Source organism: Columba livia, unplaced genomic scaffold, assembly GCF_036013475.1.
Source record: "Columba livia isolate bColLiv1 breed racing homer unplaced genomic scaffold, bColLiv1.pat.W.v2 Scaffold_140, whole genome shotgun sequence".
Classification (NCBI taxonomy): Eukaryota; Metazoa; Chordata; class Aves; order Columbiformes; family Columbidae; genus Columba; species Columba livia.
This window is the reverse complement of record NW_027043036.1, coordinates 474,218-492,232: the sequence shown is the minus strand read 5'-3', so window position 1 is coordinate 492,232 and position 18,015 is coordinate 474,218. Positions and strand designations below refer to the sequence as shown.

The 18,015-nt window shown below is 49.4% G+C and overlaps 2 protein-coding genes across 2 annotated transcripts; both read right to left on the bottom strand.

Moving 5' to 3' along the window:
* Positions 1-2,456: 2,456 nt before the first annotated feature.
* On the bottom strand, positions 2,457-3,107 carry LOC135577789 (olfactory receptor 14A16-like). Its single transcript, XM_065047911.1, has one exon. It carries the CDS (start codon positions 3,105-3,107, stop codon positions 2,457-2,459), a length of 651 nt encoding a protein of 216 aa, XP_064903983.1.
* A 4,368-nt stretch (positions 3,108-7,475) lies between these two features.
* LOC135577788 (olfactory receptor 14C36-like) lies at positions 7,476-8,428 on the bottom strand. Its single transcript, XM_065047910.1, has one exon. The coding sequence runs from the start codon at positions 8,406-8,408 to the stop codon at positions 7,476-7,478; it is 933 nt and encodes a 310-aa protein (XP_064903982.1). The 5' UTR covers positions 8,409-8,428.
* Positions 8,429-18,015: the final 9,587 nt, after the last annotated feature.

The following is an 18,015-nucleotide window of genomic DNA, read 5'->3' as shown; positions in this document are numbered from 1 at the left end:
GATGGTGTGGTCAGTTCTTGCAATACTATCATGCATCGCGACATAACTTGTGATTTCCCTCCAGTTCATATCATTACAAAACTAAGCATCTCTGTTTTCCTTACAAATATGTTGCTTCCATACGTACCGAGAGAACTTGCAAGTGTAACACTTTAATTTTTTTAAGTGAGTGGGAAAATGAAAACGAACTGCGTTTCTTATATGTCTTATTTTTAACTTCAGGTGATGATTTTTTAAGCTCCTCCTTTAGTGCATTCACTAATGACAGATATGGACTCACCTTGATGTGCTGATCAGGTGCTGGAAAAAATTTTCAGCAATAGCACAAAACTTGGGGTTACACCCTCTGCTGTGTCTGCCTGCAAAGTGTCCTTTTTTTCCAATGAAAACTGCCCTGTGCTTGCACTAGATCTGACTTTTAATAGACCTATTTTCCCCTCCCCAGGCCAAAGGAGGACATTAACCCACCTCCCCCTGAGCAGCCTGGTTTAGAGCTTCAACAGCCCCTCAGCTGGTCTGTATAGGAGACGCCCCAGCCGCGATTCACCACCCTCTATGAGGAGGAGATTTGCACTTGCTGAGATAAGTGCCTCTCACAAGCAAGCAAATCACTTTCTCTAGGAACTTTCTATAGATCAAAACACTTGAGGTGAGTCCTGAGAACATAAGACACAAAGAAAACAAAGCACCTGGGCTAATCCTGACGAGCAAGAGTTGCTCTCCACGGAGCAGTCTCTTCTGTCTTCGAGCAAAGAAAAACCCGATTTGTCCAGGAGCTTGGGCACAGACCAGACCCTGCTCTGCTGGTCTTTCATGTCTCTCCCAGGAGGCCTGGCTGTGTGAGAACATTGCTGTGTGCCCCCACCATGCACACTCACACACTTCATCTTTTCACGGGTGGTTTCCTCTCTGGGGCACTTTCTAGCCCAGCTCCTCTCCAGCTCTCCCCACATCCTGCTCTCACTCCAGCCCAGCTCAGCCCAGCAGGAAAGCCCAGTCTGGGCAGGCCCTGTAGAGTGAGATGGAAGAAACAGATCAGTGACAGTGTCTCTCTGGGTACCACGCTCAGGATATCCCAATACCAGGAATCCTAAAGGTCTCTGTGCCAGCCCCGCTCCCCAGGACAGCACCGAGTCCTGGCCCCGGGGCTCTTCAGGCAGCTCCTGCTGCACCATGGACAGGGCAGCCTGCCCCAAACTGGCACCCACGGCATAAAAGGGTTTCTCTTTTTGTACCTGCACACACACAGTGCCCTGCTCTTCTCCTGGGACATCCCATCTCCCCACAGAGCCTTTCCCCAAGGAGAGCACATCTGCACTGGCCTGGCCAGGTGTTCCTGCACCCTGTTCCCACACTCCCCACAGCCCCCGAGCTGGGGCTTTTGCTCTGTGCAGTGAGTGAGCTGTGATGCCCAGGCTGTGGTGACTCTGCAGGGACATAGTGGTCAGGCTGAGAGACAGACCCAGCTGATGCTGGTCACTGTCACTGTGACGGCCTCCCACACGAGCTCTGAGATGTCCATGGAGGGTGCTCAGAGCTGCCCTGCCTTATCCACCATCTGCCTGGGTGCTGGCCACCAACAACCATAACCTGAACCACCAACTCCAAATCCCTTGAAAGCCAAACTGGGACCCTGATCTTATCCCACTGATCCCACAGAAAACACAGAAAACAAAGCCTTTTGAGGGTCTGTTCCTTACACATATTCTTGAGAGAGACTATGGAAAAAGCCCTAAGCCTTCGAGCACTGTGCTAAGGAGATCCCCTTGCTGATGGAGATGCTGTTCTGGAGGTCACAACTGTCACAGAAGTGCCCATTGCCTGTCCCTGCCTGTGGTCACAGGACTGGCACACAGCAGGACTGTAACCAAGGGTCAGGAGTACTCAGATCTTACACCAATACGAGGGCTCATAGGAGAGGGGGGAAGCGGAAGGAGAACAGCTCTGGAAAGGACAAGGCTGGTGCTCCCTGGCAGAGCTGCTGTGCTGAGACCGTTTCCCTCCACCCCTGCACACAGACACTTTGTATTCAGCTTCACAAAGGTCTCGAAGGATCTCAGACAAACAATTCAGTGCAAGGTCCTTTATTTTGTTTAAATACACAGAGAGCATGTCTTCTCATTTACACAGTCTGTGACTCAAACTATAAATGTAGACAGTGAATTAGAAGTGGAATGAAAAAAGGCATTACTTTGTGGGCAATATTATCACAGTTAAAAAAAGCAAAAACAAGTAAGCCTCCCCCAACTCCAAAACCCATCAAAAACTATAAGATATACAAAAGAGAGTCTGAGCCTGTAATGAGTTCTGTATCACGAGCGATGTGCAGAAGACAGGAAGTTTATTGCTTTTGAAATGCATTCAGCCATTAGTTTCCACAGGGCATCCTTGAGCTCCTGGTTCCTCACGCTGTAGATGAGGGGGTTCACTGTTGGAGGAACCACTGAATACAGAAATTATACTGCCAGGTCCAGGGATGGGGATGAGATGGAAGAAGGTTTCAGGTAAGCTAATGCACCAATGCTGATAAAGAGAGAGACCACGGCCAGGTGAGGGAGGCAGGTGGAAAAGGCTTTGTGCCGTCCCTGCTCAGAGGGGATCCTCAGCACGGCCCTCAAGATCTGCACATAGGACACCACGATGAACACAAAACAGCAAAACGCTACTAATACACCAACCACAATAATCCCCAATTCCCTGAGATAGGAATGTGTGCAGGAGAGCTCGAGGATCTGGGGGATTTCACAAAAGAACTGGCCCAGGGAATTACTTTGGCAAAGTGGTATTGAAAATGTATTGGCTGTGTTCAGAAGAGCATAGAAAAAACAGCTGCCCCAGGCAGCTGCTGCCATGTGGACACAAGCTCTGCTGCCCAGGAGGGTCCCATAGTGCAGGGGTTTGCAGATGGCAACGTAGCGGTCATAGGCCATGACTGTGAGAAATTCAAACTCTGCTGCAAGAAGAGAGATAAACAGAAAGATCTGTGTAGCACATCCTTCATATGAGAGGGCCCTGGTCTCCCAGAGGGAGTTGCCCATGGCTTTAGGGACAGTGGTGGAGATGTAGCCCAGGTCAATGACAGAGACGTTGAGCAGGAAGAAGCACATGGGGGTGTGGAGGTGCTGGTCCCAGGCTATGGTGGTGATGATGAGGCCGTTGCCCAGGAGGGCAGCCAGGTAGATGCCCAGGAAGAGCCAGAAGTGCAAGAGCTGCAGCTCCCATGTGGAGGAACTGGGTGATGGAGCTGTTGTTGGACATTTGCTGCCTGTGTACATGTGCACCTGTTCACAGAGGAAAAGACAGCGTGCCTCATGCAAGACTGTTGTAGGCTTCCAAATCTCTTCTAATTCAGTTATGAATCTTTGAGGTTGATTAACCTTCAAAGGAAGTGTTTTCCCAGGATACATTAATAAAGAGAGGTATTGCTATCGTAAGAACCCCTTTATTTGAATTCTCTTCTCTAGGTAACACACGCAAACTCAACAACTTGTCTTTTCAGCTATCTGCATGGTTTTCCAGATCATTATAAAATGTACATTTTGGGTCCATGGAGTCTCCTCATTTAAAAGCGAACTTGCTATACTATATAACAGGCAAAGTTTTATGTAACTGTCATACATGTTTAAACAAATTTCTACAAAGAAAATAGGCTAAGATTAATGCTACAATGAATATTAACAGACCTCTTTGAATACGATCAAATTATGTATAAGATTCTATTTCAGTCCAAGTGCAGTTCATTACGTTTTTCTAAGTTTTAGTGTAAAAGGAGTGATCTTTTCTGATTTCTACCCAGTCTCTGTACTTTTCTTTAATCTAATGTGATGTTTCCCGGAATAGATTCCTTTATGTTTCACAGTGTTAGTTACCAAAAGTCCCACACAGAGGCCTCTCCACTGCTCTTTCAGGGTTTGTCCTTTCAGGTCCAAGGACAGACTGGATCTCCAGGTCAGAAGGAAGGCACAGGCACAGCCAGTGCCACAGGTGGTTTCTTTTTCCCAAAGACAACATGTATTCAGTGAGCATTTGGTTCCCCAAAATATGCATTTGATTCATTTTTTCAGTCAAGTTTACTGAATAGAGTCTCCCATACAATATTTCAAAAGGGCTTACTTTTTCATTCTTTAAGTAATGTGAATTCTCAGTAAATTAATTAGCAATACATTTATACATTTTACATTAATTTCCTGTCACATTTAAGCTAATTGTCTTTTTATAGATTGATTGATTCATTCTTTCTTTCTATCTTTTCACTAGATTTATCCCATCTTGACCCCAGAAGAGTAAAAATAGTCCATATTATTTCTGCTATAAAAAGGGGAACAGCCAAACGGTATGATTTTATTCAATAATTTCTTTGCTACTTCTCTAGCTTTGTTGGTCTGGCATGGGAGAGCTTCAGGTCTGTGCTGGTTTGACTGAAAATGAGTTAATTTTCCTCATGCAGTTAGAAACCTTACTTTTTCATAGCTGGCACGGTCATTATTTGGATTTAGTGTGAGAACAAGAGATAACACCCCAGGACGGAGCTGATGTTTGCAATTGCCCTGGTCTGAGAGCCAAGGACACTCTGAGTGCTCTGCCCGCAGGTGTGAAGCAGCGAGGAAGGGGGGAGGGATGGGGCAGAGCTTGACTGACATCCAGGCTGACCAATGAGAGTGTTCCATCCCATTAGCCTCACGCTTCATCTTTAGGAGAGTTGGGCTCTTCCGGCCTCTCTCTCTTGGGTGTTCTTACTCTTGGGCTCTTTTATTTTTCTTGTGAGTTCTTCCTTAGTTTTTTTATGGGAGCCAGGGGAGTTCAGTTCGGGACGTTTACTTTGGCCTTTTGCCATTTTGGAGAGGCCTCTGCGCTTTTCTGCATTTTTTCTCTCTTTGGGATCAGCTGTTGGGACCAGGGTGCTGCTTCCTGGGACTGGCTGTGTGCAGACAGAGTTTGTGAGGAACTGCATTGTGTAGCTTTTATCGCTGTATTATATATATACTTATTAGCAGTGTATTAGTATTTTGTTATTTTCTTAAACTGTGTTTGTCTCAATCCAAGTTTCTTCTTTCCATTTCGAGGGAAGGGGGAGAGTGAGTGGCTATTGTGGTTTCATTGCCAGCGCATTGAGTCTTTGCATTTTGGTTATTGATACTTTGGTGACCCAAGTAACACATGTGGAACTTGTCTGTCTTTCGGAGGGACACCAGCGCATTGGGCCTTTGCATTTTGAAAGCTTTGGTAACTTGGGTAACTTTAAAAAAAAAAAGGAAAAAGAAAGGAAAAATAAAAAAGAAAAATGAGGAAGTTAGAGAAAAATGGGAAAACATTAAATAAAGGAGAAAAACAAGAAAAGACTAATTTGTAAAGGTAGATTTAGTGATTTTGTTGTTCATGCCTTAGTAATTGCATTGTTGTTTGCATCTTTAGTGATTTGTTGCTGCTGTTACTTGTGTCTTCGGTGATTTCCCAGTCCAATACTTATGGTTAACCAATTGTCTGTTATTGTGATTGTGAAATAGGTAGTGGATAATCGACAGGAGGGATTCGGAAGGAATCCCCTCCCCACCCTGGGTTGCATTTTGTGACGCTGGAAAGAGATTGTTTGACTCCCTGGGGAACAGCAAACGGGGAGAATCTGACTGGATTTTGTAATTAATGGAGGCCACTGTCAATAATATGAATATGCTGCACAGATCTAGGTGGGTATACTTTGTGATGTGTAGTATAGTAATGCATTACATGTAATATATCATAAGAAGTGTATTTTAAATCATATATTGCCTATTGCATAATGCACATTACACAATAAATAAGGATAAATAGACATTATATTTATCCCCTTCAGATCCATTTGTTTTGATCCTTGAACAGGATAATCAGGGAAAGAGATTGAAACACTGTTGTATAGGGCAGATATTGGCAGGGAATATACAGGGAACTTAGACCAAAATTGTCCCTTGGTTGATCCAGGGTGGGATCATAACGTTCTTAAATCTAGTGACAGGCTGAGTTGTTATTGACAGCGGATTTTATACAGGATTAGACACACTATGCCTAAAGCTATAAAAAAGCCAAAACTTTTTGAGATTAAACAGGATTGTAAGGAATCTCCAACTGGGTTTTTAAACCATCTTAAAGAGACATCTAGTTACAACAAATTATTGTAAAAAGGTTTAATCAGGTAATAGCTATGCAATTACTTACTGCTATGGCTATGCACTTATTAAACACACAGGGAAGATGTGGCAGTGTGCTAAGATTGGACCTGTGAGAAACTGCAAGAGTCGACAGTGTGAGAACGAGCACTAGTGGAAAAATACAAGAAGCAAGTACCGTATGCTATGTGACACATCAAGGACAGAGGGACTGATACAGGATTTATACATCAAGGACGGCGGGATAGCTTATGACAGACAAAACTTGTGTTTGTGGTGGTAACATTGGTGGGAACACAAAATATATCGTTTATGTAATGACTCACTTGGCAAATCAGCAAATGCTTGAGCAAGAATCATAGCAAGTATAAATGCAAGCCTGAGTTTGTAATAAATGTCTCTCATTGCACCTTCCCGAGAGTCCGTGCCTCATTCACTGCACCCTCACTGGCTGTTTGTTGAAACACAAAGCCATGGGCTGATCCCGACTGCCTCTGGGTGACCTCCTGCACCGCAGCACTGCCCTTCCACTGACATTTCTTCCTCCTGATATCCAGAATGCACCTCCCAAGTTGTACTTTTCAGTCATTTTTTTTCCTCTCTCCAGCCTCTTCCCACTACCATGGAAAGCTCAACTATCTCAGAAACTGCTCTGCAGTCAGGGACCCCAACCCATCAGGCTTCTTGTGGTCTTTAGCCTGACCAGAGAGAAGTAACCTCAACATGGACTCCTTATGCACCCATGGATGTTGAGAGACAGAGTGTTTCCCTTGTACACACAGATGCAGGAGTCACTGTGTCTCTCTGACCTCCTGCTGCCACTCCAGGAGGCTGGGAGGCATCTCAGCCCTGCCATTTGTCACCCTCCTCTGCACTTACATGAGATGCCTCATGGCATGAAGAATGGACATGGGAACTTCTGTTCCAGGAAGCACATCCCAGTGCTACTTTCAGGTGGTTCCTCAAGGGATGTTACTCTCACCATGAAAACACATCAAGACACTGTCTGTCCCACTGACCTTCATGGAACCCCAAGGAATAGCTGATGGTGTTTCTGCTCACTCGGATTCATCACCTCAGAAGCACTTTATGCGTTTGTTTACATCTTGTCTACACAATGCAAACATGGACATCTGACCTACTCATTAGTTGTGCTGCTAGGGAGGGACAAAGAGCCTCTTCAAGCTGAAGTGAGAAGCCAGTGCTGGAAATGGTGGTTGTGAGGGCTGGTCCGTGACGATTGACCTGCAGCAGGTTCTCTAGGGTGTCCAGTGGACATGGGCACAACCACTCATGATTTACATTATATATGCTATGCAGAAGATTATGGGCAGTTTATTGCTTAATAAGACAGCCATTCATTAGCTGCCACACTGAGTCCTTGATCTCCTTGTTCCTCATGCTGTAGATGAGGGGGTTCACTGCTGGAGGCACCACTGAGTAAAGAACTGACACCACCAGGTCCAGGGGTGGGGAGGAGATGGAGGGGGGCTTCAGGTGGGAAAATATGATAGTGCTGACAAACAGGGAGACCACGGCCAGGTGAGGGAGGCAGGTGGAAAAGGCTTTGTGCCGACCCTGCTCAGAGGGGATCCTCAGCACGGCCCTGAAGATCTGCACATAGGAGAAAAAAATGAAAACAAAACAGCCAAATGCCACCGAGAAAGAAATCACAAGAACCCAGACTTCCCTGAGGTAGGCGTCTGAGCAGGAGAGCTTGAGGATCTGGGGGATTTCACAGAAGAACTGGCCCAGGGCATTGCCCTTGCACAGGGGCAGTGAAAATGTATTGGCCGTGTGCAGCAGAGAATAGAGAAACCCAGTGGCCCAGGCAGCTGCTGCCATGTGGACACAAGCTCTGCTGCCCAGGAGGGTCCCGTAGTGCAGGGGTTTGCAGATGGCAACGTAGCGGTCATAGGACATGATGGTGAGGAGCCAATACTCTGCTGAAGCTAAAAAGACAAACAGAAAGACTTGGGCAGCACATCCTGTGTAGGAGATGGCCCTGGTGTCCCAGAGGGAATTGTCCATGGACTTGGGGACAGTGGTTGAGATGTAGCCCAGGTCAATGACAGAGAGGTTGAGCAGGAAGAAGTACATGGGGGTGTGGAGGTGCTGGTCCCAGGCTATGGTGGTGATGATGAGGCCATTGCCCAGGAGGGCAGCCAGGTAGATGCCCAGGAAGAGCCAGAAGTGCAAGAGCTGCAGCTCCCGTGTGTCTGTGAACGGCAGGAGGAGGAACTGGGTGATGGAGCTGCTGTTGGACATTTGCTACCTCCAAGCATAGGGCACTGTTACAGAAGGAAAAGACAGTGAGACGTTAGGGGAGGCTTCTCTGAGCAGAGTCAAAATAATTTCTCACACACCCGCCCCTGCTCCACACCCCTTGTCCTTTTCCAGACCTTCCCTCAGATCGGTGTCTGAGCCCTGGGTGGTGCTGGCTGGAGGTGCCGTGAGGAGCAGGGCCTGTGCCCGCTGATGCTGAGGAGTCAGCCCTGCTCTGCAGCAGTGGGGTCATGGGAACGGGGGGCAGGGGCCAGTCCTGGGGTTCAGCTTTGTCACATGAAGCTGCTCCTGGTCCAGAAATACCTGTCAGCATCTGCACTCCCAGGGATAAAGAAATGAGATGGCAGAAGGCATTTTGAAAGGTTTGGGGTTTTTTACAGCTACTTCTCCCCTCTCACCCTGGGGAGTGTTCTTGGATGTCAGAAACCATCAGCATTTCTGCTGCACTCAGGGAGAACAGAGCGAGTCCTGCGAGACCAGAGGATGCCTGTGGGTCAGTGCAGAGTGAGGGCAGCTGCTCTGTCCCTCTGTCTTGCTCCAGCTGCCCTGGGCTGGCACCTTTCTGAGATGGGGGCTGATCACACTCCCATGTTACCCTGAAAAGCCACCAGGCACTGCTGAGGGCAGAGGGATCCACCTCAGACCACGACATGTATCACACTTTCTTAAGGTCTCAGCACCCAACGTTTAGCCCAAGACACACAGCTCATTCCCCAGCCCCACAGACTGCATTGCCCACAGCCCACAGGTCAGAGCAAAGCTGGGACACGTGTGCCCATGGACACACCTGCAGGAAAGGACCCACAAGATCAGGCTGTGACTCTGCAGCTGAAACTGCCATCCCCAGAGAGCCTGACAGCAAGAACAAGATCCCAACAGCAGTGACCCAGAGCAGGGGAGCAAGAAGGACAATGCGGTGAGGGTGGGTGTGAGAGAGGCCAGGGCAGAGGCAGCCGGGCACTCAGACAGCGTCACCCTTCCCCAGCTGTGCAGCACCTCCCAGACACCAACACTGCCGGGCAGCTGCTCTCAGCCCCTGTGCTCTGCAGAGGAACTGGAGCTCTGGCTGCACAGGAGCTGCTTCATGCCTTGGAGCCCCCGGCCCTGAGGGCAGAGGCTTTGCTGGGTGGGACAGGAGCCCAGGGGGCTGCTCACAGGAGGATCTGCCCTGCAGGGGATCACAGGGGCTTTTCTCTCTTCTCCTTCCCATAACCATTGCGGGTTTGGTTTCCTCTACTTTCTGATCATTTCCCAGCTGCCTGGAGATTCTCCCCTGGGAGGTGTTTCCCTGTCCATGTCTCTTCCCTGTCAGTGCTCACAGACCATCCCACCCTCTGTGCCCTCCCCCTGGCCCTACAGATCCTGCCTGTTCACAGGGCACTGCCTGGGGGCATCTTCCTGTTTGCAGGCTGGAAAACAGGACAGGTCAGACTAAGGCTGACGGGTCCAGCCAAGGTGATGCAGGTGCTGTGCACAGGCAGAGGGGTGGGGAAGGGATGTCATGAGCCTTCTGGCAGATGTGCTGATCACTCAGAGTTGCAGTTCAGGCGTCTCAGTGACGTGTTTAAGCATGAGAGCTCATTTTCATTTTATCCTTTTCTGCACCCCCCACCCCTTGGGAGAGGAAACTGAAAAGACAGGCTCAGGAAAGCTCCTTATCTGTCTGGCAATCCTTGCATTGATCTTCTCCTTGAGGCATCTGCTTGGAAAAATCCTGCAGGTGATCTGGAGCTGTGAGCAGCCCTGACCCACACAGCACCCTCTCCACAGCAGAAGGACCCTCTCATTTTGGGTGTCACTCCTTCCCCCCACATCTTCTCCCCTCAGTGTTGTTGGGATCTCCCGGGCAGGCTGAGCGCTGACCCTGGCAGGCGGCAGAGTCCCTGCCCGGCACAGCCCTGGGGTGCAGGGACCCTGCTCTGCAGGACAGCCCTGGGCACCCCTGCCTGCACATTTACATTTACACCCCACAGCCACCCTGGGAAGAACGCAGCATTCACGTCTTGTCACTGACAGTGCAGAAGGCAATCCCTGCTCTGCAGCACATCCTCTCCTCTGATCAGAGAATCTCTGAGAGCTGTACTTACATCTCTCGCAGGCTCTGCAATGTGACAGCTTTATGAGATCCTGCCAAGATTTGCAGGTTCAATGCCCTGCAGCCACAGGCTTCATATCTGAGAGGATTTCATTTCCAGTGAACTCTCAGCATCCTCCCAGCCCAGACTGCGTTTCCCTCTCTCTGCCCGGCTCCCGTGCCCTCGGTGCTGCAGGCAGAGCCCTCAGCCCTGCTGCGTGTGCAGAGGAGCTGCTCCTGGGCAGAGCTGTCTCTCTGCAGCGCTGCCGCTGCCATGAGCTCCCTGTGTCCCAGGAGCCCAGCCCAGCTCAGCAGCACAGGAGCAGCCCTTGATGTCCCTTTCTCTGTCCCCTCTGGGCACATCCAGGTCTCCCTGGGGCTCCAATGGCACAGCTTCGAAGTTGAAGTAATCAGTGACGTTGATTCTCTCTCCTCTTCAGAGACATTTCTTTCCATCATTGTATTTTTTATTTTAAAAAATGAATCGGTATGAGAATAATCTTTTCTTGTCCCATCATTAGACAGGACACCAGGAATGTTACAGCAAAGCATCTGATTTCTGCAAACTGGGGAAGGAATATCTTCAGTTGAATGACCTTAGGCATTTTGTTCTGGTTTTACACTCCTAGGTCTAGAGAGACATTCATCAGTCTCTGGCCATGTCATGTCTGTGCTCTGCAGCAAAGCCTTTGCACACATGGGCTCTTGGACACTTGGTACCAGGTTTCCTGTGGCAGGTCAGAGCTGGGCTGGTGCCACAGCTGGGGTGTTTCAGCCCAGATGTGAGGCAATGTCCTCAGCCAGGGACCTGACTGGGGGAGCTGGAGCTGTCAGTGCTGCAGACAGAGCTGTGACACGGATGGGATGAACTGCCAGGCAGGGTGGCAGGAGTGAGTTCATCTGGTCTCAAGGACAGCAGCCTCCAAGCACAGCAACAGTCCAGATCAGAACTCAGTCTAGACCTGTAAGGCAATTCAAGGGCCCCATAATGAGCTGTTACTACTGCAGGAACAGTTAAAGGAGAAACAAAGACACTGTGTGGACACTTATGAATTTAATATGTGAAACAACTGATATTCTCTGTATCTCTTGTCCTCCATCTTCACCAGCAAGGTCTCCCAGGCCTCTGTGACTGGAGGCAGAACAACCAGCAGTGGATGTGGATCAAGTCAGGGGTCACTGGAACTAACACAATCCTCTCCAGTCTATGGGACAGCAGGGGCAGCATCCCAGGAGCTGGGACAGCAGGACGATGTCACAGTGAGGCCACTCTCCACCATCTGTGAAAGCTCATGGAGACTGGGGGGACTCCCTGACCACTGGCAGCTCTCACACAGTGTGTGCACTTTTCAAATTGGCCAATGGGTGAGCAGGGGAACTAAGGGCTGTGCCCCAGAGCATGTCCACTGGGACCCCATTTCTGGGTGTCTGGAAGAGAAGGTGATGGGGTTTGCCCAGGGCAGGTTGTGCCTGTCCATCCTCTTTGCTTTCTCTGAGGAAAGGACAGGGTTGTGGACGTGGGCAGAGCAGTGGTGGTCTGTTACCTGGAAGTCAGCAAGGAATCCGGCATCATCCCCCACAATATTCTTGTGTCCAAGGTAGGATATTATGGTCTGTGTCAGTGTGCAAGTAGATGAGTAAAAATCAATCTGGATGGTTGGGCTTGGAAAGGTGCTGTAGAAAGGGAGAAACTTTCCAGTCACAAGGACAGTCAAGCACTGGAAGCTGTTTCCCAGGAGTGTGCACCCACTCTGTCCCAGAAAGTGACCAAGATGTGTTTGGATAAAGCCCTGAGCAATCTGGTCTGACCCTGCTGTGGGCAGGTCAAGACACCTCCTGTCATCTTATCCAGCCTGAATGATGCTGTCCTTTCATCACCTTTCTGGTTTTCAATTCAGAGAAAATTCTCTTTTTCTCTCTGACTACAAGAATAATTCACATGAGGTGCAGGGCTGCTTTACAAGTGCCCCCGAACAGTCCTGACTGCAACTTTTGCATCCCTTTTCATTTGCCCCAACCAGGGTCTTCTTTTTGCTGTCCTAATACCCTTCTGGAAAGAACAGCCCACCTTGTTCATCCTTACATAGCAGGTTGTTCAAGAGGTGTCAGCATCCATGTACAGAGTCTGCACATCAGCCAGGCAGCACAACTGCTGAGGTGTAGTAGATGCTTGGAAAAGCAAGAATGACTGTTCGGACTGAAATTAAAGAGATTTAAATCATGACTGTTCGGACTGAAATTAAAGAGATTTAGTTCATCATGATCATCAGTGAGAATGAGGAGTTCCCTGTTACTGTTACTAGTGACAGCACCACTGTTCACAAACATCTTCAGAGCATCTCCATTTTTCCTGGGCTCCAAAGCTCATCCTGCTCAGAGTTTGACAGGATTGCTGCAAACCCCTGTGACCCAAATCTCTACAACTGTCTCTGCTCAACAGCCTTTTACCCCAGGAAGGGGAAAACTGCCAATGCAGACACCAACCCAGTGCCCAACCTGCCTGGAGAGCCAGGACAGTTGTGCCACACAACAGCCGCCTCTGAGGGAAGCTGGAGGTGGTGGAACTGAAATGGTGTCCACCCAAATCACAGAATCAGAGAATCATTTAGGCTGGAAAAGACCCTTAAGAACATGGGGTCCAACCGTAAATCAAACACTGCCAAGTCCAACACTAAACCATGTCCCAAAGCGCCACAACTCCACATCTTTTAAACACCTCCAGCAATGGAAGCTCCAATCCTGAGCTGGCAGGACACCACTGGTTGCATTGGACATAAGATACTGGTCATGGCTGTGAGCTCAGCCCTCGCTGGCAGAATGTCTCACACCCTCACTGAGGAGGGCAGGGGGCTGGGAGATGGGAGCACGTTTCAGTTTCCAGATCCCAGCACAGAGCCCAAACCATCCTGCCCTTGGACTCTGGATCCCATTTCCTGAGACGCAAAGCTGGTGGGGCTTCTGTGGATAATCATGTTAAAAGGCATGAATAATCCTTCAAGTGTTTGTGTAATTTATCTAGGAATGTCAGTTTTTAAAGAAAAAAAAAAAGAAAATTAATATGCTTATATTTAAATATCTGTAAAATAGTACACTGCATCTGTGGTAGCCCCTCTGGCAATGACAATGAAACAGGTATTTGCACTATAAGGCTCCATACCTCATCCACAAGCACACATCTAAGTGGTTCAGATGACGGGTGGTCTGGCAAACGTCACCCTTTGTGTCCCCAGGCGATGGACACTGCTCATGTGCCTCTGCAGAGAGTGGCAGGAGCTGGATCCCCTTCTCGGGACAGACTCCTTCCAGGAGAGACACAGACACAGGGGGAACTCATCAGGGCTTTATGGCATTTCACTGGGCATCAGTTTGACATATTGGGTGCTGTCCTGTGACTGCCCTTTCTGCACAAATGATCATACAAACACAACCATTTAGTGAGACATGGTCATAAAGGGGCTGTTATGGACAAGAAAGCTCACCATGAACTCTGGAGAGAGTGAGGAAGTTTATAATAAGCACCAGGAAGAACCAAGAAGCTCGAGGTCTCTTCTGAAGAGCGGGAGGCCCTGAGCAGCCGTGATTGGCCATTGTAGGTGTGGGAGAGGGTCAGGGCATGTCAGGGAGGAGCAATGAGATGGCTGATGGCTTCAGTGAACCCTTCCAGCCACGTCTGAGCCCAGAAATGGAAAGCAGTTGATGTCTGCAGGTGGAGGAGGAACAGGAGGAAGATTTTCCTGGGAATACGGAAGGAAGAAAGGCCTCTCTTGGGCTAATCATGTATGGCAGTGCCATTTGCATGCTGCGGGCATGGCTGTGCCTGGGAGATGGGGAACGGCTGCTGCTGGGGTGGCTGTGCTCAGTCATGGCCCATGAGCTGACCCTGCTCTGCTCCTCTCTTACACTGCCCACACTTGGATGGTCCTCAGGAGTCATCCATAACCCTGGTGGATCCATGAACCTCCTGGAGTGATGGGTATGGATCCAAACAGGGGATTCAAGCAAGTGTGGTACTGGGACATTGAGGTGACTGGTGACCATTGCCAGGTGTATGAAAGAAGCTGGGTGAGTTGTGATTTGCTCACAGGCATTTCCAACTCCACAGAAAACCAGAGCCTTGCAGTTAAAGCAACAGCACTTGACATAAAACCCACCCCAAAACACAAAACACTCACACTGACCACAGGAAAAGCCTTGAAAAACATTGGAGAAAAATCTACCAGGTCCCAGGGGTCAGGGCTCAGCCATTCTGGTGATGAACAAGCATCAAGGGCTGACATGGCACCAGAGCCACCTCCACATGGCCCTCACCACCTGGAACCAGTGTCTCCAAGTCTTTCCTTCACCAGCTTCCAGGGACAGGGACCTGCACTGGTTGTTTCCTTCTCAGCTGTGTCAGTGATGGCCCTTCATGGGGTCCAAACACCCTCAGAAACTTGGGGTTTGCTTCTGCATTTCACTTTATTAGAATTTTGTTCATTCTCTCAGTAGCTGCAGTTCAGGATCATGGCAGCAGAGGGCTCATGAACATCTAAAATGCTCTTACAAGCCAAGGCTCTGTGCATCATTATCCTAAAGGCTTCAAGTCTGGTGTGGATGATTAGGGGGATTTCAGGAATAACCAAACACAGAGCATTTCCATAATAAATAGCAATAAAGCCGAATTTTTTCTATTCCCTTCCCTGCTCGCCCTTACCTCCATTTCCAGAACAAGTGGTATCAGCAGACTCCAGTTCATATTGATGTGGAATGTCTCCTAGAAAAGACTGAATATGTCAGAAAAGTACGTAACTAAATCATCATATGAGCAAGGGGAAAGGCCAGGACACCTCAAGAGGAGTCACACTCCTCTGGACCAAGAGGTGGGTGTTCCTGGCAATCTCAGGTGCCACAGCGCAGTGATACTTGTGTTCAGGAGCTGGTCAAATGACCCATCTCCTGTTCTGTAATGGTGTCTGAGTTTGCTCAGGTCACCCCTGACTTGAGCCCCATCCACTGCTGGGTGTTCTCCAGACTCCTGCCTTCAAGAACAAAGTCCCAGGAGACCTTGCTGGTGAAGATGGAGGCAAAGAAGCCATGAAGAACCTCAGTCCCTTCTGATTCTACTCTTATGAAGTTCAGCAGCAGGCCCACGTTCACCCTGTCTATTCACTTACTGCAAGTTAAGCTCTGTCAGCTCATCTTGCTGCCCTTCCCGTGCAGGTATCAAGTCCAGGGCAGCTTTGTCATCATCCCCACATCCATGGACAAGGTTTTTCAATTCCTCCTTTGCAGCTTCCCCTGCTCCCACCTCCCGTGTGTGGCCTTTTGCCCTGGAGCTCCATCAGTGCAGAGGAGCAGCCTCATGAGATAAATGCTTCTGTTCATGGGTACTTGGAGAGATCATTCTTGTGCTTGGAGCAGCCTGTCCTGTAAGGATTATCAGATTTCCTGAGCTCCTTCACCCTTCAGATCTACTTCCATGTCACCACTTTGCCCACCATCCCCCAGTATGTCAAAGTCTTGTCCTCTGGAGCCCACCAGCCTGTGCTCTGCTGCTGGCCTTCCTCCCTCCCCTCTGGTGCCTGGGACCCCACTGTGTCCTGGTCACAACAGCCAAGGTGGACACTGATGTTCACATCCCTCACCAGCTATTCCTTGTTTCCCAGTTCCAGATCCAGTTGAGCATCACTCTCATTGGCCCACAATGCAGACACGTTAAGCAGTTGGCCCAAGATCCTTTGGACTGATGGCACTTGCCACTTTGCCAGGCCAGTTAATGTCAGAGCAATTACAGTTCCCCATAGGAACCTGCTCATTGACTGGTGACTTCCTCCTTGAGTTGCTGACAGAAGATCTTGTCCATTTCTTCTACATGATCATGTAGTTTGTAACACCCAACACATTGTCACTCTCTATTGGGTTTACATGACAAACTCTTGGAACTGGGGGTAGGTGTGGGTGTGCTACAGGTGTCACCTCTCCGGGAAGACAACAGGAGTTTGACCAATGTCAGACAGAGCCGATTTCAGCTGCTCCAAGATGGACCCACTTCTTGCCAAATCTGAGCCACTCAGTGATGCTGGCAGCACCTCTGGGATATTGTATTTGAGAAAGGGTAAAAAACGCTGCACAACAGCAGGTGGGAGAGAGGAGGGAGGAGATGTGAGAGAAAAGCTCTGCAGACACCAAGGTCATATCCCATAGGACCCAAGCAGGTCCCTCAGCAGGCCAAATCCTGCTCTCCTGAAATCCTGCTCTTGACCTTGTTCTCATCTCCCAGGAGCCTCAGCTCCACTTTCCATCCCTGACTGTTCCATCCTGACCAACTCTTTCTGGTTTGTAAGTGTGAAGTCCCACAGGGCACCTCACCCCACTGACTCCTCAGTCACCCATGTCAGGAAGATGTTGTCAATGAGCTCCAAACCCTCCTGGATGGCCGGTACCTTGCAGATATTGGGATATCTCAGGTCTGACATGAGGACATGGCCCTGGAAACATGAGGCTTCTTTCATGTGTCTGGAGGAGGCCTCATCTCATTCCTCTTCCTCATCAGTGAGTCTGTAGCTGATGTCCACCCACCAAAACACAGCCCATGTTGTTCTGCCCTCTCATGCTGACTCCTCAACCTTCAGCTGACATTGTCTGTCCCCAGACAGAGCTCCGCGCATTCCTGCTGCTCTCCCACATGAAAGGAATCAACCCCCGTGACTCCAGAGCTCTGACATTATGAGTATCAGACACCCAAGACCCCGTTTTTCCTCCAGGAGGTGGTATTTGTAGTGTCCTGTAACTCCTCACGCTGTTCTCTTGGGAGACACACCCTCATCAGGATAAACCATCTCCATGCAAACATTAACAGCTGAGCAAATGGAGCTTCAGCCAGGGGAGAGTCCAGACCTTGCGAATATCTGGTATTTGCCCATCAGGAAGCTCTGAAGCTTGACAAGTTGAAGTCTCCAGTTCTGTATCAGGGCAGGACAATAACCTCATCCATCAGGACAGAGCAGGACCTGACATGCTGAGCAGTGGCCCTGAGGAGAAGGGCCTGGGCACTACAAGGGCTGCCACATGAGCCCCTGGAGAGGCAGATCCTCTGCCTCACTCATTGCTCGGGGCCCTTGCTGGTGCATGGTGATGTGGGGTGTGTGATGCTGCGTGAAGGACAATGGTGTGACAGTTCCCACCCTTACTGGGGGTGTGCAAGGAGGCCTTGAGCTGCCCCCGGTGTCTGAGGACAACATGTTTCTTCACAGGCCTTGTTGGCAGAGATGATCGCCATAGCCAAGGAGACAAAGACTTGGGTTCTCTTGGCAACATCAAGGACACCACACCAGCCCGTGGTGCACGCTCACCATGAACAAGGCAGCTGCACACGGGGCTGCATGAGGAGGAGCGTGGGGACCCAGACACCTGCAGTTCTCATCCCATTCGGTTCAGCACTGGTGTGACCCACACACACGGGTGTGTGCCAGTGTGCGGCTTCCCAGTTTGGAGCAGCAGGGAGGAACTGGAGAATGCAGGGCTGTGCCAAGGCAG